This window comes from Pagrus major, chromosome 10, assembly GCF_040436345.1.
Source record: "Pagrus major chromosome 10, Pma_NU_1.0".
In the NCBI taxonomy this organism is placed as follows: domain Eukaryota; kingdom Metazoa; phylum Chordata; class Actinopteri; order Spariformes; family Sparidae; genus Pagrus; species Pagrus major.
In genome coordinates, this window is record NC_133224.1 from 20001128 (window position 1) to 20027706 (window position 26579).

The window sequence follows — 26579 nt, forward strand, 5'->3', positions numbered from 1 at the left end:
CTCCAAGTACAGAAAAAGCTCTTAAAATATTGATGAGGTCAACCTTAACATACAGTGAAAGCAGATTATTATTATCTACTATGGTTGTTGCAATCTCAGTGAAAGGTGAGAACTATTGTATATTAGAATTTCTCTTATATCCACATTGTAAGCCATAGTGGCCAAATGTCTGCTTGTACTTACAATATCTTCAACCTTGTCATCTTATATACAGTATGTGACTGTTTCTGATTCTCTACTCTTCTAAATATCTATGAAAGGTAGATGAATACCTTTGTACATGTGAGGAATGTTAGTACTCTCATTTGATGTTGAATGTCTTTTTCAGACTCTCCTCTGCCTGCTCGTATGTGATATTTTCCCAAATTACTGGAATATCAGCAGGCTTTGCATAATATGCTTCTGCAAACTTGTCATTAAACTTTGCCAGCACATATTTCCAGTAGTCTGATGCCTGAAGGCTTGCATCTGGAGCAATTTTCCAGTCTGGGAAAATTTCTGTGTAAAGCTTGTAAGGGTGCCATTCACCATTTGTGGCATTGCAGCGAAAATGCGTGTCACTGACCACCGAAGAAGAGCAAATGTCAATGACAAGGTTTTCTGTTCCATGCCAGGTAGTTTCACCCAGACCCTTTGGTCGATGTAGTGAAGTGTGGTGCTCTGTATGTTCTCTTCCTCCTGCCTCACAAGGTGCTTTGCAGAATGGACACTGTTTGCCACAGCCGATCATTTCTGAAAAAAGCTCGTTCTGAGGATTCACATGAAGAGATTCTAGTTTCATTTGGATGCTTGTTTCTTTGAATTTCTCTCTAAGAGCTTGTCCCATGTCCTTCACACACACAGTGAGCCAGTGAGCAAACTGTTCCTGGTCAGCATTGTTCAGGATCATGAAAGCACCAAGAGCATCCTGGGAAATGACCAGTTTATCACCAAGTTTCTGACAGACATTCTCAACAAATGTCTTCAGGTTGCCACTCTTTTCTGTTTTAGCTTTGTTGATAGCAATATTTATGCTGTTGATTCTTGACTGGAGATGTTGATCTTCAAACTCAAACAGTTTAGACCCATTTGAGAAATGTTTCAAGATGCATTCAAGAACCCATTTGTTGGCATAACTCTCATATGAGCGAATGTACCTCTGATACTTCATAAAGTTCTGCTTTGAGAGCAAATCCAGTAAAATTGAATACTGGAAGAACATTCGTGTGCTGAACTTGAACTTTGTCTTCATTTCACCAATGATATCAGGACCCAAGGAGCGGTTGATAAAGTCTTCCACTGCAGGCCTCAAGCAGCGTTCTGTGAATTCTTCTGCTTTCTTCTGGCACTGGTCTCGTTCATGGAACACATCTTTAAAATCATCACAAAACTTTTTTTTGTTTTGATTCAGACATCTGTAGGGATCATTCTCACACAGGAAATCTTCATGCATTTTCTGAAACTGTCTGGCTGCAAATCCACAGATGTGCTGTTTGAGAGGAACTTCAAACTTGATCTCTATCTTCACATTCTGATTGTTTATCAGCTTCTCATCAATCATGTGTAGGATCTCCTGGATGTAAGTGTCGTGATAATTGTTTTTTCTTTTCACTTTGTCAGTCACAAACTCTGTGCAGTCCGTGATGATGCGATCAGCTAGATTTTGTAAAGCCATTACTTGATCTTCAACATTAAAGAGTTTGCTGACTCCGTGTTTAAACTGCTTGATAAATCCTTCCACAGTATATTTGAAAGGCCCCTGTCCACAATCTTGCAGCCTTTTTTGACACAACAGTTTAGATGCACCACCGCCCCTGTGTGATAGATTTGTTCTCAAGTCAGAGGTCACTCTTGCGATGACATCTGTGACCTTTTGCTCCGGAAATGATAGTTCATTCAGTGTTTTATTCCACATCTTATCAAATTTTTCATCCAGCTCTTTGTCTGTCATCTTGACTTTTTTTTGCCGACATTCTTCAATCAATGCACATACTCTCTCCTCTATCTGTTTTGTGTGATTCTCCTTGATTCTGTCAATTTCTTTCATTCCCTGTCTGATGTCAGCTGCTGCTGTGAGCTGATTGATTACAGAGTTCTCCATTTCTCGTCGAAGGCTCTTTGCACTGTTTGCAAAGTCTTCTCTGTATCCTTCAACTAGATAGACGTGACCGTCTGTTTGCTTGAAGTATTTTGCCAGCTTTTCAAGAGTCTTTGTTTCCCATTTGGACAGCTCAGTGCAAGCTTTACTTTTTAAATGAGTGAGAAAATCTGACATGTCTGATGTCTCAGATTTTCCAGCAACTGTGCCAAAGTTGTAAATTCTTGTTTCAGCTTCTGTAACCCAGATGTACATCTCTTTTTTGAATTCCCATTCCCACTTGTTGAATTCTGTGCACAGTCTCATGTATGCATCAGCCACCAGGCTGTTTCTGAAGCTGAAGATGAAGTTTTCATGCTTCACTGCATTCCACAGGCTTTTCACCCACTCTGTAAACTCCAAGATATTATTAGCAGACGACTCACAACTTCCTAACATTTGGATAATGTTTTTCTTGAGCTCATAAACAGCCTCACTGTACCCTGCATTGACTGGTGCCATTGGTGGGTTTCCATTCCAGAGACCAGGAACGTACCAGTTCCCAGTGTCTGGACTGTACTCCATCACATCAGTGAAGCTCTTGTTCTCCTCTTTCTTTTCCATTTTGGCTGCTGCCCGCGTCATCTCGTTTAACTGTTGCAAGAGCAGTTTCCTGTCTCGTAAGTTCTTCTCATGGGCTGAAACATCTGACACATTCTGGTGAACAAACTGACATTTGGGCTTTTTGCCCACCTCTGTCATCCTGAGAAAAGCATGCACCACTATTTGTAGGATGTCTTTCATTTCTGTTGAGTTCTCCATTGCAATATTGATAATGGTGATATCACTCAGCCCCACAACAAGTGTTGCAAGCTCATTGTCGTGCTCATAGCTGTTGTCCAGTTGTGCGAGTTCTGGTGACTTTAAGCCCTCAGTGTCAATGATCACCATGAAGTCACAGTTGAGAACTTTTTTAACATCGTCATTGACTCTGATGAGCAACATGAAGGCACCTCGAGTGCATCGACCACTGCTGACTGCAAACTGCACTCCAAACATGGTGTTGAGGAGAGTGGACTTCCCTGTGCTCTGAACTCCAAGAACTGTGACCACCAGTATCTTGTTCTTAGGAGACACCAGGTCATTGAGCTGAGAGAGAACATCACTCACCCATCTGAGAGGTATGTTGGATGCATCTCCATCTACAAGCTCAAGGGGAAATCCATCAAGCAACAATCCTGCACATAGTTTAGGCAGATGCTGTAACTGTTGACATGATGGGTCAGTTTCTGGAAGGGAGAGTGAAGCTTCATAGATCTGACCCATTTCACGGAAGAAGTGTTCAGTCCCCAGTGAGCTGTTGGAAAGCTGTCTGTCAATCTCTTTGATTTCCTCTTTGTTCTCAGAATTTTTGGATTTTTCTTTGTACCGCTCCCTGAGGTCAGACAGTTTTTCTCGAGATAAGTTATCGAGGTTAATTCGCATCCATTTCAGGAAATAGGATCTCTCTGTCCCTGGGCTTGATATTGCTTGGATGAAACATGTCATTGCATTTGACATGTCATAAGAGTTCTGTTCTTTCCGAAGTTTTTCTTTCTGTACTTGAAGATCACTTTTGTACTTTTCTATGCTTTCAGACCCAACTCCTCTAAGCCGAAACTCTTCCTTCTCTAAACCAGTCAGTTCTTTCCATATTTGGCCTTGCAATGGTAGCTGAGTTTCTTTATATTTCAGGATGTCTTGAATTTCTGCAGTGATGGCATCAGCATTGGTCTTGGCAGTCTGGCACTCTGGACAGTCCTCATCAACCCAGATTCCCAGTTCATGGGCAATGTCAGCCATCTGCTCAATGCCCATCTTCATCTTTGGGTTCTCAACTACATTACTGATTGTTTTCCTCAATTTTTTGACAAAGTCTGCATCATTATTCTGATTAGTCTTAAGAATGATGTTGTTTTTAGTCAAGCCCATCTTTGTTGCTACTTTTTTTAGAGCATCCATACTGAAGCGACTGCTTTGATGGTTTCCCACCAAGAAGATCTCTGCCTTGTGGTGTTTGTTCATAAGCAGCTCACATTCAGAGTCTACATTTTCAAAGAATACAAATACTGCTGCAGATGTCAGACACAAAAATGAAAATTGTGTTTCAAATGAAGCAATGTCCCCACGAAGGTTAGCTACAGCTACTGGCTCACTGAAAATGTCCATGTTTTTGTTCCCACAAGGAAGGTACCAAGAAATTTCAGCCACTCCATTGGATATTCTCCTTGGACTGTCACCACACTCCATGTTAGAGTGAACAAAGGTGTCATGGTACTGCTGAGCATTGCTCAGAAGCTTATTAAGGATCTCTGACTTGGACAAGGAGCACTCACCCAGTCTCACAAAGGATATCATTGGAAGTTCAGAGACAACAATTCTGTCTTCAATAAAGCCCCTGGATTCTGAAAGCGACTGAGGTCTGTGCTTTTTAACAATGTCTCTCATGGCCCAAAGCATGAGTGTGCACTGCTTTGTGTCACAATCAGGGAGCAGCAGAGGCACAGAAAACTGACACATGGACATTTTGAGAGCCATTTCCTGCTGTACAAAACCATCAGAGCACAGGAAGAGAGCAGTGATTATGTCGAGGGGGTTCAACATATCATCTGAATGTTCACTGTCAAGCAGATCATCAAAATCTGACTCTGTATTTTCTGATGCAGCCTCACAGGTTGACTCACATGCAGATGTACATTTCACATTCCTAGCTGTCACATTAACCATCATCAGTTTCTTCAGAAAATACCATGGAAGATCTGAATTACACTTGGCAGGTTCATCAGTGATGGTCTTCTCCTCAATCTGAAGTATTGTGCTCAGCGACAGCTTCTCTGTGTAGAGCTGCTCCAACCCCAGATCCTCCAATAAGCTCTTCATTTGTGTCTCTGTGGATATGAAAATGTTTGTTACATAAAACCAGTCATACAGTAGATGATTTCATGAAACATACAGTCGCAGGCAAAAGTTTACATACACTTGTAAAGAACATGTATATCACAGCAGTTTTCAGTTCCAATGATTTCTACAGGTCTCATCTCTCTGTGCTGGAATGAGTGGAACACATTATACTTTGTCACAAAAAACATTCATGAAGTTTGCTTTAAATCAAAATTTATCATGGGTCTTCTGAAAATGTGACCAAATCTACTGGCTCAAAAATATACATACAGTAATTCTAATATTAGTTAGATGACCCTTGGCCATTTTCACCTCAATTAGGTGCTTTAGATATTCAGGAGACTCTGGTAGTCATCTGGCTGAATTTTTAACCACTCCTCTTGACAGAATCAGTGAAGTTCAACTAAATTTCTTAGCTTCCTGGCACAATTCTAGCCTGATTTAGCCATTCCTTTAACACTTTTGAAGTGTGTTTGGGATCATTGTCCTGTTGGAACACCCAACTGCACCGAAGACCCAATCTTCTGGCTGATGATTTTATGTTTTCCTGAATAATTTGGAGATAATCTTCCTTCGTCATTATTTTGTTTACTTTCATTAGAGCGCCAGATCCACAGGCAGCAAAACAGCCCGACAACATAATACTACCACCACCTTGCTTTTCAGTAGGTAGGGTGTTCTTGGGGTGAAAGGCCTCCAAACATATTGCAGGTCACTGTGGCCAAACAACTAAATTTCTGTTTCATCTGACCACAGAGTTTTCCTCCAGAAGGGTTTTTCTTTATGCATGTGATCACCAGAAAACTTCAGTTGAGCTTTAAGGTGCCACGTTTGTTTCAAGAGCATCTCTGTTGCACGGCAGCCTCTCACATACTTGACTTTGGACACTGTCACCTATCTTTCAGCAGCTTCCAATTCATTGCAGATGAATTAGAATAGATTCACACAACTTTCCATAATCACCAAAATTAATTGTTCAAGTTGCTGTACATATATTTTTGAACCAGTAGATTTGGTAACATTTTCAGAAGACCCATAATAAATTTAGATTTGAAGCAAACTTCATGAATGTTTTTAGTAACAACGTAGTATGTGTGCCACTAATTCAATCACAGAAAAATGAGAGCTGTAGAAATCATAGAACTGAAAACTACCATGATATACACTTTCTGTAAGCTTTTGACTGTAGATCGGAAATTGTTGTAACTTGTGTGTACATGGTTGACACAAGCTGTTAGATTGCTGAACTGCTGATCTGGAGCATGCGCACTACTGCACTTCATGAGCCTTAGTCATAGTTTTTAGTTTTAATTTATTATAGTAATATATTGTGTGTATTTATTGTGTTCGTGTCATGGGGTCCCGGAGAAACGCAATCTCATTTTTGCTGCACTACTTTTGCAGGTACAGCTAAATGACAATAAAACTTTGATTGATTGATGATTGACTCTTCCCCACTTCACATGCTTGATCAGAGTCCTGGCCTGAAAACATCTAATGAGTTTCAGAATTGGGTAAAATGGCCTGATAGCACCCCCTACAAAATTTAGCAAACTTAAAAAAAAATCCTTAAAAATCTTGCATATTTCCTAAAGAGCTGAACTGAAGAGCTGAATGTCTATATCTCCACAAGTCTGTCTTTAAATATTACCAAAATGGACATAGACATTCTCTAGATGGTAATTGGTGATTTGTGATGTGATCTTTGTTCAGACTGATCATACGGTATGTCGGTAGTAATGTTAAATATCTTGCTGTGATTTGTACTGTTTGCATATTTTTTTCATTCCATTTACTTTTTAAAGAAACTCCAACAAAATGTTTGACAGTATACCTGAAACCAGTAAGATGATGTGTGTTGATTTTTTAAAAGTTTTTGGACCACCACTCTCTGCTTTCAGTTACTCAAGAAGCCCCATTCACACTGATCTTCAAGGCGGGAATATTGCACCGTTGTTCCGCCTCGCTGTCTGTATGAAAGTTACAGAGGCGGAATCGGGGGACAGTTTTGTTCTGTCTCTGATCCACCAGTGGAGAGAGTCTTTGGTGAACTTCCCCCCAGTAAACAGCACCCCTCTCCATGAGTGAGAGCCAGACAGGGTCCGCTATTCACTGATGGTGATTATGTGATGTAATTTCGCTTTCCATGATGCACGGTGAGTCAGGCTCTCAGTCACAACACAATATAACAGAATCCATATGATTATAAACTGTCAGCAGAGACATTTTAAGATTTACAGGTGGAAATCAGGTGGAAACACGCTAACGAAAATTAAAAAGAGTAAAGTCATTTTTGGAGCCACTTTGTAGAGTCAAAGTCACATTCAGATTGAACACCAAGCTAAGATTATTAAGAGACAGAAAATGAAATCCAATCAACAAAAAAAGGAATGGTATTAAGAAAGAGAGGAAAGTAAAAAGATATTCAGACAGCCGCAAATTTTATGGCAATAAAATATCTTTTAAAAGAGACAATCCCCACATAAATAAAGACTTAGTTACCACAAACCTTCTATTGAAACTAGTAGCTATATTTGAAAATGTCTACAAACAACTGAGAGAATCTGAATCGATCACTGTATTCTCATCAGGGTTCCACAATTTCTGAAATGTTTGAGGTGGAAACTTTCCATCCAAATTCACAACTGCTGTACACCCCAATGTGAACGAAGGTGCGAGGGCCTGTTCAATGTTGCTTGCTTGTTTTTATATTCATGTTTTTATATATAACAAGTGTAATTAGGGGTGACACCATTTAAAACTATTGGACTTGTAGACTTGGTACGGCCAATAGAGCCAGGAGTAATTAAAACAGCTGAAATTACCATTTATGTCGCCAAACATTGCAATTTATTAGGAAACAAAAGGATTTATTTCAGCTAAAAGTTTGGGGTTTTTTGCAAACTGTAACTTTGAACAACCCACAAACAACTTTAATTCATACTCCACATTAATAGACTACATGTCACGGTGCTACTGTGGCAGTCGTCGCAGTGGTTGTTTTTCTGTTGTTCTGTGTTTTTTCCACCTCCCTTCTCCCTCACCTGCTCCCTTCCCTGTGTGTGTGTCTGTGGGCGTGGCAGTGGTGTCTGCAGCAGCGGAGAGGCACACCTGTCTCTCATCAGCTCATCATCCTCTGGCTATATTACCCTGGTCTCTCCACTACTCCGGTGCCAGATTGTTCCGTTCTGTACGGTACCTGCCTGCCTGCCTGCCTGCCCGCCCGCCCGCCCGCCCGCCCACCCATCCCATCTCATCTCATCTCATCTCATCTCATCTCATCTCATCTATGTTTCCCTCAAAGAGAACTCTATTGCAAAATAAAATCCTTAACTCCCTGACTTCCTGCCTTCGATCTCCTAAGAAAACCCCCACCGTAACACTACAAGCACAAGTACAAGCGTTTTTAAATGCGGGAAAACCTGCTAAAATTAGCCGATTAACTGCTTTCACATTGCCAGGAGGCGAGTTTGCCTTTGTGTTTCTTTTGTTCCTCGTGTCACGTTTGTCATCATGAACGCACTGGAAGAACAGGGTACAGTAGAAGGCATGAGTTCATATACCTCACCAGATTACACCCATTCTGAAAAATGCTGAACAACAGAAGTAGCTAAGGAGTGACATATCTCGCTTCTTTTCTCGTCTCTGTGGCGAGTTGCACATGTGCAGTACCAATCAGGCAGTTGGCAGCAAGGCTCAGTTATTAGTGACATGGCAGCTACTTTTTTAGTGTCTTTTATTTCAGTCTGTCTTTCAAACTCAGCGTTAAATGACATTTGAGCACTGCTTGAACAGAGACCAATGGAAAAATATTAACAAGCCAGAGCCCTCAACTTCAACACATAATATCATTACATCACACCTGAAGAGTGGCACATATTAGCATTTTCACCCAGGTCTTCTGTTCCCATTACAGGCAATTGGAGGTGGAGACCATAAACACCCCTTACATGGGGTACCCCTTACGATGGTACACACTCACATTAAAGACAAAAGCTGGATGTTGGCGGGTGTGAAACAGGTAAAAGTGAGTTGTTGTACAGTTGAAGGTTATACTGCTTCCATTTTGTATCACTGGCTGTTAGTTTGGTAATAAGTATGCGGGGGAAGTCAAGAACAATTGTCAGTGTCAGACTCGATGTGCAAAGATGTGGCTTCTTCCTGGAAGCAGTTGTACCTGCTGACCTGGTACATTTCGTACTCAAAAAAATTGTTCATTCATTTTCGCCAGTACTATATGGAACCAATTTTGTCAGAATTAAGACGTACAAGTCAAAATCTGCCACTATTCATTTCAAAGTGAATTGCACATTTTGCTTGCGCAAACTGTAATTTGCATGATGGCGGATGTCACAGTTGTTGGAGCATTATTTATAGGGTATTTGAGATACATTTGGATATCAATAATAATTCATTATTATCAGGGATAATTATTAATTATATTGAATAATCAGAGGTTATTATCTTTATCCATTTCATGCAACGTTGGATACATAATTTGTGAGAGACGATGCTGGAAATCAACCAAAGCGTCCCCGTTTTTTACTCTCCGTGACAACAAGCTTATCAATCTGGTTAATGCTGAATGTAAACAGTGAAATATTGCTGAAGATGACATGTATTGATAAGATTTTCTGATTGAAGTTTTATTCATTGAAATAACACTTCAGAATTGGAACAAAGCTGCAGCATGAATCTCAAATGAGTAGTTTATTAGAGAGCAGTGATGGAATGTAACTAAGTACATTTTCTTAAGCGCTGTACTTTAGTAACATCAGAGGGAAATATTGTACTTTTTACTCCACTGCATTTATTATTTTACTGCTATACTTGGTAGTTACTTTTCAGAACAATATTTTATACGTACAATATATTATCAGTTAAAATTAACACAACATTTTTCAAAATTGGTACACAATGCACATAGAAAAGGTCAGTTTTCACTTTAGCTCAAACAGTCAGTATACCCGTGGATTTTTCACCTCTTAAGTTGGTATTTGTTTCAGAAATCCCATATTAGTTGGGCTCTACTGCCAAGTTAAGAAAAATGGTTAGTTGCATGCAAGACCCTGCAGCTAGCATCTTTCAGCAGCTGTTGAGTCCAGTGACAGACCAGGAGGGATGAGAGGCCCAAAATAAAGAGAAAGAGAATTAAGAGGGAGCTGGAGTTTTGTTAACATGGACACGGGGGTCTCTCCCACGGACCAATCAAAGCTCAAAGCTGGGCCTCTGCGCAGTCTTTGCACCTAGGTGCCAAGACATTAAGGATTGTGGGAGCTTGAGTCCATAGCTTCGCTTTCTAATGGGGCAAAGTCATGTGGTTTTCAGAGGAATCCATTCATTGTTGATCTCAAACTGAACTCTGTGGATGCCAACACAGTAATTTTCAACCTGTCACTGCTCCAGTCTGTAGACCACACGTTTCAAAAAGACAACCGTTATCCCTTTCTCTGAAAAGACTAAATCCCTCGGCATGAGAGTCCAGTAGCACTCAACTCTACCATCATAAAGCTTTATAGCCCTCAACCTTTTGATGCCACCACAATACCCTCCATCTCAGTGTCAGCAAAACAAAGCAGATGACTGTGGACTACAGGACATGACATGGAGATGCAGCGGTGTTGCTCAGCTGCTGCTGCTCATTTGCGTGTTTGTGTCCACATAGGCAGTGTTGCTCCTGCAGTGCAACTCCTGCCTGCTGAATCTGTTTACATGGAGTTTGCCTTTGCTAATTATCAATAAATATGATGACATGATTTACCTTTACCCCCAATGAAAGAGCAAGAAAGCAGGAGTGTGAAAGAGAGGGAGGGAGGGAAGGAGGGAGGGGTGGAAAGTAAAAAAAGTGCACAGTAAAATAGAAAGACAAGACTGTCTCTGGATGAAGCAACGCAGCAGCCTTGTGCCCCTTTGACCAGATCCACCTCAAATTTGGTCAGAAAACCAATGATGATGCATCACACCAAAAACTGAGTTTTTGTTTAACAGCGTGGCTGTAGCAACATGGCACATTTTGAGGTTTTCTTGTGAAACAGGAAGTTGTTGTAACTCATACATGCTTTATCCAATCTGCCTCAAACTTCATGTGTTTGTTTAGAGTTATGAACACAACTTCATGCATATTTTTACTGGTAACAGGACATTGCAGGTGCTATACTCTTACAAATGACTCCAGGCAGATTAAACAGATTCACCTCAGATATGGTCAGAGAAGACTCGAGAGCCTAACAATGTTTCTGTTCAAAAATCTTTTTTTTGTTGTTGTTGTTTTTTTAATCAAACAGCATTGCCATGGCAATGTATTATTGGCCATGACAGTTATCGCTGAGGGGCTTGGGATGTTTGAAAACTTGCAAAACTTGGAACACATGTCAACAGTAGAAACACTAATGTTTGATGTGGGTCTTTGCATTTGGACAAATGACAAATGGACAAATGGCTTGAAAGCGCCCCCTACAAAAATTTAACAAAGTAGCTCTCACTCTGAGTTTTACTGATGTAACTGAATTTTGACAGGCAGGAAGTAGCCTTCACCCATGTCCCTGGCTATTTCATTTCAAGGACTCATTTGTGCGGTGTCCAAAGCACATGTATACTTAGAGCCAGCAATAAGGTCCAGCAATGAGGCCACCGTGTACAAAGGTGGGAGGGCCCACTCAATGCTGCTTGCGGCTTTAATTATGGTTTTGAGTTGTCTATAGTATTTCTAACATTGATCTACATCAAGGATCATGCAGATTGTGTGTAGTTTGACATTTGTTATGAAATAGGGACTTACAGATCCTTCTATCCATCAATAAAGGTCCTCATGGATCTGTGATATTAAAATATGGGTTTACTCAGCTTTTACTTTACAGTAGCACTACACACCTGCTAGTGACAGTATTGGTAAATGTCACTAAGGTATTACATACCATCTCTGGTTGTCAGGAAGAAATAAGAATACACTTAATTTTTATAAATTCTGGATGTTCATGGTACCACATGCTGTCATCCAGAATTCAGTAACCATCGATCAATGTCTATACAAACCCACATCGCCCTGAGAAGTTCTTTGTTGTGGACTACTTATGTGTTTGATATCAATAATGTCACTTTTTGAGTTTTTTCTGTAGGACTGTATTTGCTTTCATGCAATATATTCCTTTCATTTGAGCCCCGTACTAGAAATGTGTTTATTGTTACAAAGTTTGTGACTTTATTTAAAAAATGCATTCTTCATTATTATTTCAACTGTGATTTTCTTTAACTTACTTGTGTTGGCAGATGTTACATCTAGCTTGCTTCTTCTTCCATTCCTAAGTTGTGCAGAAACCTGCAGAGAGTAACACACCCCTGGACTCAGGCCGCTGAGAGTCAGGTTGTTTGTGTCCGTTGCCATCTCTCGCACAACTTCTCCCTCATGGCAACACGTTACAATGTAACTCTCCACATCACCAGCAGGGGGGTCCCATCGCAGAGAGAGTGACTCACTGCTGACCTGATAGACTGCAATCTGCACAGGAGGGCTGGGCTCTGTGGGAATAATGTCATAGTTTCACTTATAACTGGAAATTCATGTTCTGTCAGTGTTTGCCTGCACTTTGAGGTGCAGTTTGACTGCCAAGCACAAGAGGTGTGGTAAAAGACAATGACACATATAATCACTTCATGCACTTTGAAGAACATTTTACCACCTCTTTATTCTGAAATTAACCTTCGTAACATAAATTCAGAGCTAACCTCTTAGTAAGAAGCACATTTGCATATGTTGAGTACAAAGACCATTCAGACAACACTTTGTAGTTTTAGCTCTGTTTGATTTTTCTTGTATTCATTTGTTTTTCAGATTTACCTGTGAAGACAGACAGCGAGGTTGCTTTGCTTCGATTTCCATTGTCTGTGATCCTTGTGATGCTGAAAGTATACTCAGTCCCAGGAATCAGTCCCTCAACCTCCACAGTGCTGGAGTCATCTCTGATCAAACTGTCTCTCTGTGTGTCACAGGAGTAGTCTAATTCCAGTGTATACTTAACAGAGTCATCAGTGAGTGGTATACCAAAGGAAACAGTCTTCTGACCAACACTGAGAACTGTTATTTCTGGTGGAGGGACATCTGTCAAAAGAGAGGAGAAATTAATATCAATATATCTCCACACTACAGCATGTACTTAGTCATTAAATTGGATCAGTTATTGACACACTTACAGTCAGACTGTGGTGTTGGTGAAGCGTCTGTTCCTTCCTCACAGCATGGCTCAGAGAAGGAATCAGGTGCATCATGGAAGTCCTTATTAAATTAGAAATAATGGCAGTGTATTATAGACAATATTGGTAGCAAAACCCATTCACAATAGCTGAAAAAACATATTTAGCATATCATTTTATTATATTATATTTTATAACTGTTTACCTCCTCTTCAGAGCTCTCCATTGTGGGGACACTCAGGCACCTCACACGTGGTCCAGATTATTCAAACTTCCTCTTCCTGAAAGTAACAAGAAACAACCCTTTACACAAAAATCACACAGTTAACTGCACTCTACAGCCTGCCAGACTACAATTTTGACCAAAACAAAAGAAAAAACTAATCAACCCACTATGGGAGATTCAAGGGCATATAAAATATACTGAGTCATATTTCTGTTTTAGTGTATGGAGAGCCTACTTTTGAAAAATAAATTACAGATATAATAAATTATAGCCTACCTTTGTAGGAGAGATTCATCCATTGTAAGAATCCTGGAGTTTCGTCGTCGTCTTCTTCTTCTTCTTCTTCTTCTTCTTCTTCTTCTGTGCAGTATACTATTAGTTCTGCCCTGCAATACAAGAGCCTGTTGCAGGCGTCTCCTTTTATTCTGCAAAGTTACTTTCTGTTTTGTTTTTCAAGAAATGCATCATGTGATTTCCAATTAAACTGAACTGACTATGGTATCAAAAAAAATATCATCAAAAAATTAGCTTATGGGTACAAGGTAATTTACTCGTCATTATAGAACAGGGTTGCATAACGAAATGGAAGTTCAGCTGCTCCATGCTACATAAATTACAGAAAATATAGGCCTAGTTATTTCTATACTAAAATACATAAACTTGTTGTGTGTCTGAATTTGCGTCAGGTTGCTGTAAATAGCAGAACATGATGGTGATGATAATGTGTTAGGCGGCTCATATTAAAAGTGAAACACTGTCCATCAACTTTGATTTGGGTGTGTCGAGCGTCGCGTCGTGAAGTGAACGTGACCGCGGCAGTATTTCCCCTGGTACTACTTCCGGGTCACGGAAAATAAACAGCTAGCTTGGCTAAGGTGAATGCTGCTGGTACCCCAAACGTCAGCGATGAGATAAAAAAAAATTGTAACTTGGAATTATCTTCTGAATGTAAGTGTGTACATGACATGGATTAACTACTTAAAGCATTTACGCTTCGCTGTAAACATGACTATTTAGCTTAGCTGCTCCCACTGCCTTTAGGCTCAGAAGCTTTAGCTTTAGCTCGTTAGCTAATTCATTTTTGACTACCAACAGTTGAGAGCGTTCAGCACTCTAAGATCCAGGCCCACAGCGCATTCATGTTGGATTTAAACGTTGGTTTTGCCCCGGCAAAACATTTAATCACTGCTGGAAGACTGGAGACATCTGTGAGATCACAGCACAAACTTGAAAATGCAACCTGCTTCTGGATAATTAGCAAAAAAAACAACGTTTTGATGTTTCCGCCTGGGTTTGCCTGGGGAACGCTATGTGACTGCTCCGTCACAAGTGGGGCTAGCGTGGCTAACATTTGACTAGCCTGTCTCTACAGCTGTTCTCTCACCAGCAGCAGCATCGATACTCACGGTTTGTCTGTATTAAAAGCAATAGTGTCCTTTTCGTGGTATGTTGCCACTGGCTGCTGATGTCCTTATCATCACCTAAGGGACGTATAAAATAAGTCCATGCCACTAACAGGGTCGTAATATGGTGTTTCTATAGTTTAGGTTAATATCGTTATGTTTGTGTAGTGTCCCTTTTAGTATGGGGCTGAAACGACTATTTTTCATTATCAATAAAGCTGCTGGGTTTTTTTGTTTTGTTTGGGGTTTTTTTAAATTCAGGGTTTGGTCTGTAAAATAATGAAAAAATCCGCATCCCATTTTCCTAAAGCCCTGGGTGATGTCACCTTATTTTGTGAAATTATCAGTCCAAAACCCCAAAACATTCGGTTTACAATGATACAGAGAACAAAGGCTAATCTTCACATCACAGACCCTGGAATTAGACAGTGTTGAGGACATTTACTTGTATGTTTTAGTTCAAATAAGTGTAGTTGTCAATTTGCTGCTGATCAATGGACTTACTGAAGGGTCTAGGATGCAGAGCTGAAACTATTAAGAATTTGAAAGATGATGAATCAACAACCCTGTATGATAAGAGAGGAATCATTTACATTAAACTGAATATCTTTTGGATTTAGACTGTTGGGCGGATGCACGAGGGGCATTTAAAATGTAATCAGCACATTGAGGGATAAAAACCAATAACTGTTGATTATATAAATTGTTGATAGCATGTCTGAACGTCTGCTAAAAGGTATCATGGCCACATTTAATCAGCTTCTGTCTACCAACTTTATTTTCTCAGCTTCCTCTTTTGACCCGAGCTGCTAAGCACATATATCCACTGAGAAACATGACAGAGCCACGCAACCCAGGAATGTCCTCCATCCCACAAACAGCTCCGGTGCACACTGACTCCACGTCTCCAGCTGTAGAGATGGACCCAGTGGAGTACACCCTTAGGAAGCGCCTCCCCCGGAAACTCCCAAAGAGAAGGAACGACGTCTACGTCAACATGAAGACTGATTTCCGGGCTCAGCTGGCACGCTGTCAGAAGCTTCTGGAAAGTGGGGGTCACAGGGAGATCTGTGTCCATGGCCTGGGCCTGGCCATCAACAGGGCTATCAACATCGCCCTTCAGCTGCAGGCCAGCAGCCAGGGGGTGCTGCAGCTGGCAGCCAACACCTCCACTGTGGAGCTTGTGGACGATCTGGAGCCTGAAGATCCTGATGAAGCCGGGGAGCCTATGACGCGTACACGCAACAACTCGGCCATTCACATCAAGGTTTTCTACCCTGACCCTCAGTGACCAGAAGAGAGGTGTGTTCATCCGAGGTTCTCTGTTGGTCTTCAACTCCTATTTGTTCCCCCATAAACCAGTAGACAGATATGTGGGACTGTGGCTGTGAAGACCTGTGGTTGCAGCACTAGAGGACTGCAAAATGGAGCGGATAACATTCAGTGTGGTGGCTGTATGTTTATCATTGAACTGTGTTGGAGTGCTCCAGTTTGAACCTTAGTTGACTGATTATATTATGCTCTTTTGTCGGTGTTTCATTTGCAAATTGTAACCGTTGTTCTTTTTCACCTTGCATGTCTTGAAGCAACAGTGGTGTGCCAGGTAAAACCTCAATGTCATTTAATAATTGTAGACATGGTTATGCCAAATCTAAATGTACAAGTGTCTTTAATTTTAAGGCCTTAAGGTTCTGTGCAAGTGTTTACAGTTTCATGTCTATGTTTTTAAAGATACAAATAATCTGAAAAACTGAGGTATCCTAAGTTTATATTTCATGCCCATGTTGTTGTGGCAAATGTCCACTAGATGTCAGTAGTCTATTTAATTTGGTTTCAAATCCTTGAACCACCAGTGGTGTTTATGTTCAAAATGAATATGTAATGGACAGCTATCAGAAGGACGATGTATTTGATTTGACAACAATAGAATCTGCAGGAATGTATCTTTGACTATCACCAATGCATCGAGGTGAGGAACATTTGATCAGGATGTTATTTGAATGACATTAAGACCAGTAAGGTCTGTGACAGCAGCTTGTATTCAGCATCTGAACTGCAGAAGCTTGTTAACTCCACTGATTTGAACAAGACAAATATAATGAATGAAATGGACAGACTTCCCCTTGTTGTGTTTCCATCTATCCTTTCTTGATCCAAGAATAATATTTTGTATTTAAATAGCAAATTATACAGTGACGGGACAAAACACACAAACAACAGGAAAGAAAACATGTACAAACATCCTTAAAAACATCTCGCACTTGCACAACAGGATTTAAAAATAAGGAAAAAAACAAGGAAGAACACTTAACTAGTCTGAAAAAGTTAAGCATCTATTTTATAGAAAGCCTCAGGTTCCCAGGACTAACTGATTGCCTGCCTGCTGTTTGATGACGAACAACACGGAGCAAAGAGACAGTGTTAACGTCAGATTCTGGAAAACTATTTGCAATTACAGGCTCACAGGATGTTAACTGTAACAGCAAAACAGCATTTTCCCAGGAAGTCAGGCTATCGTTTGCTTTAACTGAACCTCTACATCAACTTCAGTGCTCCGTCTTGTTATTTGGATGGAACATTCAATGTGAAACTAACAACTAGTCAGGTACAAAAAATCTTTTTATAAAAAGGAAGACAGCAGCATGCCATTGTGAATGATGTTAAATAGTTTTGCAGATGTGTTCAGTGTTAAACTAGAGAACATGGCAACATGAGCCCAACTAAAATTTGAAAGATCGGACTCTTAAAAAAAACAAACAAAGACTGGAACTTGAACATAGAAAATCTGTATAAATAGTAATTACACAACTCTTAAAAATATATTAAAATATTCAATGAAAAAAATCCAAGAGAAGAGACTAATGTTTCAGTGAGGCATAGTTGTCAGAAAATGTTAAAGGCGTTTTTCACTCCACAATTTACTCTAAAGAGGTGAGTGTCAGGGTCAAACTCACTGGAAACATACACACTACGTACAGGTTTAAACTTGCAGTCTTAAATCACACACACAAAAGTACATCCACACACAAAGTGCAAGAGAGTGCCAGTAGAACAGCTATTGGAGCAGTGCCTCCCATAGGCCTCATTTTGGTCAGTGTGTGCTTCACCATGTCCATGTATCACATCTACATTCCAAGGTGCAGTCATCTCCTGTCCATCCAAAGCCAAACTGGGACTGTCCTTTCCCTTCAGCTTCCTCCACTTATATGAGGATAGCTGTATCTTTCTTTCCACACCGCTTCCAACAACCAGCGTGCATGTCAGCAGTGTCAAGTCCCTCCTCTTGCCTTCGGAAACACAAACTAGCTTTGCCTGGAGTAGGGACATTAGCTGATCAGCTGACATCTTGCTGACAAGCCTGCGCATCCAAAAGAAGGAGGCGCACTTTGCCTCGCAGGAAGTTGACGTGGACTTGAAGCAGATCTGCTGCAGAGGAAACCCTCCATGTTCCCTCAAGCCCCGCTGCACTTGCTGGCGGCGTATATTCCTGAAAGATACAAAAAACATTTCACTCTTGATTTAATTTGGAAAATGTATCTTTTTCATTGAAATCTCAAAACCCTGCTTTACAGCTGTTACATTTCCCCCTGTAGGAAAGCTGTAGAAGCAAGGCCACAGAAATTTGTATTGGTCAACAAGTTTCATGGTCATTTGGCTTATGAAGTAAAAACTGCAGATATCCACACAAACCTAGCATAGCAGCTTATCTTGGAAAGTACAGAAAATACTCACATTAATCATGTCTCGGTATTGAAAAGAAATATGTAACCTTTATGGGCTTGGATAATATTTTCTTTCTTTTTGAATTTTGTCGGGGTTCCATGCTAACAACCCTGTTCCCTGTTTAAAATGATAAAATGTATTTGTCAATGACCCCTGAGCCTGGACACAGACTGCTCATTGAGCTTTAGTTTGTCTATGCCCAAGGCCTCAGCTTGTTCCTGGATCTTTTCAAAAGCTGTGTTGACGCAACTTCTGCAGTCTAAGAACAAGTTTGTCCTGCAGCCTTCTGACGAAAGTCTCAAGGTAACACTTGTAGAGGTTGTCCCATGACATCCCTCAGATTCTCTATTACCAGGGAAAACGCTATTAATTCATTACAAGAGACTAAACTTGAACTCAAGTATGACCACTATATCGTTCTATCCTCAAAAGTGACTAAAAGAAACCTAATTTACGATGAGAGCGATGAATCACTGAGACAGGGGATAAGCAATGCTTGCAAATATTTTTTTTTTTTCTTCATTTTTTCATAATATTATTGTAATTAGACTCTTTTCATACTATTAAGGTGACAAAAAGCACACAGTACACACATTGCTTTTGAATTTCTGTTGTGAGCCTGCTGTAACTCACCTGGATGTTGAGGCTACGCAGCACAGCATTGATGCTGAGCAGGTTTCTGATGGAGTTATCTATGTGGCTGTGCAGTGCTGTGTTGGTGACTGAGGTACGTAGCAAGTTGAGGGCCTGTTGTAAGAGCCATAAGCCAGACTGCACCTCCTCGGCTTGCTCCAATGCCTTGCCAAAAAAACAAAGAAAGCGAGAACAGAAAGGAGAGTCTCATTAAAAGCCACAGGGAACAAAGGAAACAGGTATTCAGCGCTGTCATTAGAAATTAACTAAATTACACACTAAAAGGCAGCATGTTTCTATGAACTCTATTACACCTTATAGCTAATACATCTATCTATATCTAAATATGTTGTCAGCTGTTCTAACATTCAACTGTTTTCAGTGATTACTTACATTTTTCTTCTCCCAGACATCAAATTCAACTCTGGTTTGGGGAACAGTGACAGATTCTGACAGGCTACATCCTTCTCTACATGACTTCTACGAAAAACAAGAGAGTAATAGTGTTAATGTTTGGGGTACTTTGATGTAATGGTACATCAAATGTTCAGTATGGTTGATTCCAGGACCACGGTATCGCTGGCGAATGCTTCGGCCTCCTGGCAGATCTAAGTGCATGCATACATTTTTCTCTCACCATAGCGACTTCTGCGTCTCGTGCTTCCTTAATGAAATGGTTCAGGACCCTCAGGTCACAGATTGGCCTCAGCGGTGATGGTAGGCCTGGCCGAGTCCACTCCAACAGCATCAACAGCAAGGCAAGCAGTCCTGCCATCACAGATACAAAAAAAATCACAGTCACTCAAAGGCCAGTTAATATGGAATCTAAATGAAAATGAGCTGATTTGCGTTAGCAAGTAGCCAATAAGCCACAGCCGTGAGACAAAATGTGGAATACCTTTGAAATGTGTATTTATGTGGACTCACGTTTGTCTAAATCTCCGTGAGAATTAACTTTTGTCGCATCTGTCCCTAAAATGCTACTTCAGAAACACTAGACAACACTAAATCCTGCTGGGTTATATTTGTTAATAGCTTTTTGTTACGCTAACACTTAAATGCACAGTATGTAATTCCCAACACCAGGGGTCTCCCAATCAAAACAAAAGATGTAAGTAGTGTCATGCAGGTTGTCTTTATTGTTAATCCACCGACATTGCCACTGAAAATCCATCTATATGACAATGTGATGTTATGTCTTAAAAACTCATGTCTTCAAGTAAACGCGCATGCTCAGGCATTTCTGCCATATGGCGGTCAAAGCTTGCACAAGCGTCACACACAATGCAGAGCAGTGACAGCATGCTAAACTAACATAAGCTGATGTGCTGTGTAAGCAGTGTAAACACCAATGCTACAGTGTGCAGCAGTTACAGGTTGCTTTTAGAGACACCGTTCACCCTATTACAAGACACTGTACCATCAAAATGATTAAAGCTATAATTTTCAGGTAAAAAGGTTACATAATGTTAAATCTAGCTCACCATCAGAACTTATCATTGCCATTAAAAAAATGTCATTAATTTATATTTCGCCAATTTATGAAAACTCTCTTTCAGTACTTGAGCAATATTGACTTTTACCCACCATCCTCCTCTAGTGAGGTCAGTTGTGATCTTTCAAGATTAAATATGTGATATTACATCTGGTGACTCGTTGATGCAACTCACATATGGTCTGAGGCCTTCAGGGGTATCATCATATCTACTTAATTCCACTATCGTTGTCTCATGACCTCTTCAGATCCAGATTTTAATCAGATAGCAAAGTATATATGAGAGCAAATACGAATGTTGCAGATATCTTTAACAGATTTCTGTCCGTCCACTGTGAGTTTGAGTTGATTTTTAGCGCTGTATCATGTTAATACCAACATGATTAAGCAGTTTCTCATCCATTTAGTTTCATTCTTGCACATGACACCAAAGAAACCATGTGATATCCTGGATTCTGAATAGAAACCTGCAGATATTATGACAGTGCAGAAATTACCGTTTCCTTGTTTAACCCTTAGGGTTGTTCTATAATTAGGCCATTAATCAGCCTTTTTCAGAAATGTAGATTTTACTCAATGACCACGAAAGAAACTTCTAACATCCATTGAAAGCACGCTCTGAACATTAAGGATATACTTGTCAATGAGACTGGTTCTAGTGTTGTGGGTCATGTGGACCTCCAGCCCTTTTCCTCCGTGCCACATGCTGAATGCTTTCTTTCACAGCAGCCTGGATGTGTGACGCAGATGGATGATAGAAAATACAGATGATCTTCCCAGGCAGACAGGTCTGATACAGGCTAGATCAAGTTCCCACACTCCCACACATTAGCACAAATTGACCTGAACTGCAAAAAAGGTTACACTAATATTGCAGGTTTGTGACTGCATCACTGAGAACTAATAAGAAATAACATCAAGAATTTTAATGTCATTTCTAGTAGTACGTTAGCAGTGGTACTTTAAGAGGTCAATAGTATAATCAGTTTAACCTCCATGCCCCCTTTTCTGTGACGTCAACGTCATGGAGGAGACTGCCAATGACACATAGGATCAGTCTGTGTCTATAAAACTACACATCTGACTCATACCACCCACATTTCACAGAAACCTAATGTATGTACATATTACCGCACACAGTCCCACTGCTACCATTGCTCCATGCGAATTAGTAACAGTACAGCGCAAGAGCAAGCCCCTATAATCCCTGAAGACTTTCAGTCTAGTAAATATGCACATACACCAAGGTGTCGCCAGGTGTGTAACATTTAACAGTACATGCCTTGGACATGAATTTTCAAAGAGTCAGTCATAGGCTCATTGAAAATACTTATTTACCCATACTGAATACAGGATGTAAGCATAGCAGGAAGTGTACACTGAGTGGGACTAATGACAAAGCATTTCACACCAGGAATAAATCTACTACACTGGGTCTGTATGCATTCAGTGAGCTGGCTGCTGGCTGCTCCACTTTACTTAGATGTTGGTAAACTTACTGAGAAAAATCAGATCCCAGTGTGATCCCAAGTTTACCTAACATACACCAAATCATTTAGCAGTTTCAGAGGCGACATGAGGCCTGCACAGACGATCTAATGGCACTCATTTCCAATCAATCTGACATTTTCCAAAACGTGGTCACTTCGTTGAATAAGTGTGTGTGACTCAGCTTGAGGATTATCTGTGACCCTTTCAACTCTGCCATTGCCTACGTGAGAATGCATCAATCTACACTACAGACACACACACTCTCTCTCCTTTCTCACCAACGTGGTGGAATTTGCAGTCCAGGGCTGTAGCCACACTACAAGTTAACAGCTTTGTCTGCCAACATCAGCTGCCAAAACCATGTTGCTATTTTAAATTGGAAGCTGTAGTCCACAAGTGGCAGTACTTTGGATAATGGAAAGCCTCACACCAGGTATGTGACTGATGCTTTGGAAAGGTGGCCGGATGCTCACGTGAGATGATGCCTTTGACATGTGCTATTTTAGCTAACAATATCAAACAGGTGCGCAGAAAGAGCTCCGACATATTTAAACCATGTAGTCGGCATGGTGCTGATAATAATGAGAAGGACATACTATTTAAGGTTCACCTCAATCATGAGATGGTTGCCTTTGAATGCTTTGTGACCTCCTCTCTATTTTGAACAGGTCTTCCCCATGACAAAGTGAAGAGAAGCTCTCGGATAACACAGGTGTGACATCATTTCCTGTTCAGCTTTGCTGGAATCCCTTATAACTGTCCACCCTGGATAACCCTTTACTCTCTTCTGCTGACATAAGTATGTGACAATTGTGGCGAAAATTGCAGATTCAGCTTTTGCATTCAGTACCCTTAAATTTTCCAGTTTGCTGCGTCATGCTAGAGAAGAATGACTCATAATGTAATTTCCCTGTGAAACAGTGGCTTACAGTAACCGGAAAAAATCCATCTTCAGCATTAGTGAGAATCAAACCAACAGCTCTGACAGGTTTAGTGCCTTGCCACCCCAGTAAGGTTCAGGACCAACATAATGCCTCGTATCAGCTTTAAAATATTGTGTTTTTAAACTGAATAGTGTTGATTCTCTTATAATTAGGTCAGAGTAATCTGGTTTCATTTAGAGGTAAATCCAAGTGATTAATGGCTATTTCAAGGATTAAAATGTTGCAGCACAGCCTAATGTACAGCAGCCTTCTAGGAACTGACATTACACAATCCATTTCCATTAACTGCAGTGTATAAACACAATCCTGAAGTATGCAGAGATAGGTCTGACAGCGTGTAGGATGTGGAGCCTGACACAACTTTTTGGAAAACAGGCATAACTATTCAAAGAAACCCAGACCTCCAGAGACTCCTCATATAATGTCAAGATCCACCGGTACACATACATGTGAATAGTACGCGACATCCATACATCATCAACGTGATAAACGTGCTGTAATGGTTGTAAAACACTGACCATACAGACTGATGGAGCGCACAGTTAATGCACGCCAAGTAACGCACCAGACTAGATAATATCATAAGTGCTCTTACCTCTACCCTTTTTCTGCAACATTCGCAAACAGGTGCCGCATCTTTTAAAAACATTGTGAAAGGATTCAATAAAAGCTCAAGCTTCACGGCTCACTTAAAGGCACCGGTCAAATCCTGGAAGTCCAGCATACAGCCATGTGCGCTGGTCCCAGCGCTAGTCCTGCCGGCATCAAAAAGATCTACGCTGCGGGTGAGAGCAGTCACCTACCAGACTTTGCATCACTGCTGTGCTTTGGCAAAACCTTTTATTTACCTCCCCTAAGGATAAACCGATAACGCGATAGCCCGCAAGGACGAGGGCGCGCCTTTTTACGCACCACGGTGAGCGATTAAACATCAACCCATGCAGTCCCCCCTTTGCGTAAAGCGTGAAAATTGACTAACTACTAAAGCCAGTGTACAGAGAAAAAAATCATGAAGGCATGTCCATAACTCACTGGGAAACTCCATAGCGGTATCCGCAGAGCCCCTCACAGGGTCCTCGCGGTTTGGCCCATAGGTCCGTCTATTGCCCATTAATTGGAAACGAAGCTCTTTTGTGGATCTCCTGCACTTATCCGGTAGGTGTTTCTAAAAACTGATCCCGTTTGATTTGTTTATTGATGACTTTGAAAATAAAGTTGCATTGTTTCTAGGATGACAATCTAAACTACCTCCTCCCTTAAGGCAAAAATGTTTTCTTTCATTGTTATCCAAATAATAGGCTATCCCTGTTTAGAAAACATTTGGCCTAAAAAGTAAATAGTCTCAAAAAAAGCCGTGCGGAGACTTCCCATCCATTGTTTGGATGGTTTTCAGAAACGGTCATTACAGTAGTATTTGTTTTGTTTTATTTTCTTCTTAAACGATCCTATGATTTAGAATAAATATTACGTGAGCGATTTAGTTCTGATTGTCAGAATCACACGTTTTTAATACAGGACTATCATTCACTATCACTGACATCTATCATGTGCCAGGGCGCATTCAGTGACCAGATGATGCCACACAGAACTCAAGTGTCATGTGTCCGGGTCCAGGGAGAATTATTTTTGCAGGGTAAGACACGTTAGTTAACGGCACGTGCCATTATAAAGTAGATGTTACTGTATAATGTGATAGAAGGAAAAGCATGTTTAATTACAACACAGATGTGTTGAAGGAACTGCACCAAGGAGACAGACAGGAGAGCTTAAAGAAAGAGGAGTCAGTCAGATTCAGGAGAACAATGAGGAGGGAAGGAACTCTAAAAGCTTCCATCATCACAGGCAGCACACTGGACAATAAAGCTGTTAATAGCAGGTTTGAATGCTGATGGTAGGGACAGTAATGGCCTATTTCATACAGGGGAGACCCCTTGTATGTGGTATGTTCTGATGACTACTCTGTAAGGTATATATGGTCACTAATATGCAGACAGGAGACAAATTAAAGGAACAACCTCAATGAAGGATTGGAGAGACTAAATGAATGCAGATGCTCAGAATAATTTGATGTGCATGACAATGATGTGATTCACATGCTGTGGTTTTTGCAGTGGCTTGTGGGGGAATATCATTTGAAGAACGGTGGTCATCACCGCAGGGGAGTTCAGAGACATGGACGATTATGAGCACTGAAGCTGTTCTGGAGGCTGAAGCTGTCATAATGAAACAACACCTTTTAGTGACACTTAATGTTGTTTTTTTCCTTTTTATCTGTCACCTTTCTTTATGTTTCTAATACTGAAGATACATTTACGTCTTCTGTAGTGGCTGAGGCCTTCTTGGTGGATTTCTCCTGTACTCGTGGTTAGAGGTAGAGTCACTGACTTCACTATTTTTCATCCAGTATGACCTGTGGTGTCAAAATTGGGGTTAAAAGGATTTTAATGAATGTAGTTGAGGCAAACACTTTAAAGGCATACTACGCAGAATTTGTCAGCTGCTGTTTGTTAACCCACCATTCAAAAGCATTAGTATTTGTCTCAACAACCAACAATCTGCACGGTTTTGGCTAGAGTTATGTTACGTACGTGATGCACATTATGCAAGTTAAAAAAAAAATCTCACTGATTGACTTTTGGTTTCATGTGGGACACGAACAGCTGTCTCCAAGGTGAAAGTCCTGTGTTGTTTGAGCTGTCAATCCACCCCACCTCCTCCATCTGCCTCCTAAACTACATCACCTGACTTCTTCCTTTGCGCCCCGCATAATTTCTACAACCACGAGGGGTCACCACCTAACAATAAACGTAAATATGAGTCGTACTATGCTGCGTGCACATTCGACCTATAGAGCTGATTTTCTAATGAGGACGAGCTGACCTTGAACAAGTATTCGCATCAAACCTATTCAACGTATGAGAAGTCAACATGGTGGCAGAACAAGTCCACTTGAAACACTATGTCCCACTGAAGCACACCTGAGTACAAAAGGATACCAGAGTATTGTTTTACAAACCAATGCTAGCCATCGAGAACACTAACAATGTGGCTTAAGAGTTGTAAAGCTACCGATTATGACTTTAATCCCAAAGGATTTTTCGGATTGTGGGAGGAAGCCGGAGTACCCGGAGAGAATCCACACAGACACATCAGTGGGGTCAATATGAAGATGTTGTGAGCACTTTCTTCCTATGGCCGCCTAAGGGAGCTCCAGATCATTATCAGTCATGCTTGATATGTAGTATATTGGCGGATAAACTGAATTCTGAACTCTGACAACATCTTGCTGATGATTGGCCTGATGGCCAGTAGACACTGACTAAAGGAAAACTTAAACTGTATTTAAGTAACTTCTCTCACAATAAAAAGACAACTTTTCCACCAGCAAGATTTTTTTTCAAAATAGAGTAACTACTACAAGATGTAGACTCTTTCAAGGGATCTGTTCATGTACAGCGCGAGTGTTGGAGTTCATCCATGG

General features: G+C 40.7%; 3 protein-coding genes across 3 annotated transcripts; 1 reads left to right on the forward strand and 2 right to left on the reverse strand.

Moving 5' to 3' along the window:
• Window positions 1–211: 211 nt before the first annotated feature.
• Window positions 212–13802, reverse strand: LOC141003157 (interferon-induced very large GTPase 1-like). The gene is made up of 6 exons (XM_073474437.1): window positions 13686–13802; window positions 13389–13464; window positions 13184–13265; window positions 12831–13091; window positions 12251–12511; window positions 212–4983 (listed from the first exon to the last, which is right to left on the reverse strand). Exons 2-6 carry the CDS (start codon window positions 13407–13409, stop codon window positions 302–304), a joined length of 5307 nt encoding a protein of 1768 aa, XP_073330538.1. The 5' UTR covers window positions 13410–13464; window positions 13686–13802; the 3' UTR covers window positions 212–301.
• Window positions 13803–14274: 472 nt separating this feature from the next.
• pop7 (POP7 homolog, ribonuclease P/MRP subunit) lies at window positions 14275–16924 on the forward strand. Its single transcript, XM_073475341.1, has 2 exons — window positions 14275–14357; window positions 15600–16924. The coding sequence occupies exon 2, from the start codon at window positions 15648–15650 to the stop codon at window positions 16101–16103; it is 456 nt and encodes a 151-aa protein (XP_073331442.1). The 5' UTR covers window positions 14275–14357; window positions 15600–15647; the 3' UTR covers window positions 16104–16924.
• A 489-nt stretch (window positions 16925–17413) lies between these two features.
• epoa (erythropoietin a) lies at window positions 17414–23882 on the reverse strand. The gene is made up of 5 exons (XM_073475340.1): window positions 23694–23882; window positions 19806–19936; window positions 19562–19648; window positions 19169–19333; window positions 17414–18299 (listed from the first exon to the last, which is right to left on the reverse strand). Exons 1-5 carry the CDS (start codon window positions 23713–23715, stop codon window positions 18147–18149), a joined length of 558 nt encoding a protein of 185 aa, XP_073331441.1. The 5' UTR covers window positions 23716–23882; the 3' UTR covers window positions 17414–18146.
• Between the last annotated feature and the right edge of the window lie 2697 nt (window positions 23883–26579).

What these genes read in the sequence shown, in the direction of transcription:
- LOC141003157 (XM_073474437.1), bottom strand. Translation starts at nt 13,409, where the DNA reads ATGGAGAGCTCTGAAGAGGAG. An exon ending in TGGAGAGCTCTGAAGAGGAG is followed by an intron (nt 13,266 to 13,388) that starts GTAAACAGTTAT and finishes TAATTTAATAAG; the next exon opens with GACTTCCATGATGCACCTGA. An exon ending in CTCGCTGTCTGTCTTCACAG is followed by an intron (nt 12,512 to 12,830) that starts GTAAATCTGAAA and finishes TTATTCCCACAG; the next exon opens with AGCCCAGCCCTCCTGTGCAG.
- pop7 (XM_073475341.1), top strand. Translation starts at nt 15,648, where the DNA reads ATGACAGAGCCACGCAACCCAGGAATGTCCTCCATCCCACAAACAGCT.
- epoa (XM_073475340.1), bottom strand. Translation starts at nt 23,715, where the DNA reads ATGTTGCAGAAAAAGGGTAGAG. An exon ending in GAGACGCAGAAGTCGCTATG is followed by an intron (nt 19,649 to 19,805) that starts GTGAGAGAAAAA and finishes TGTTTTTCGTAG; the next exon opens with AAGTCATGTAGAGAAGGATG. An exon ending in ATGTCTGGGAGAAGAAAAAT is followed by an intron (nt 19,334 to 19,561) that starts GTAAGTAATCAC and finishes TTTTTTGGCAAG; the next exon opens with GCATTGGAGCAAGCCGAGGA.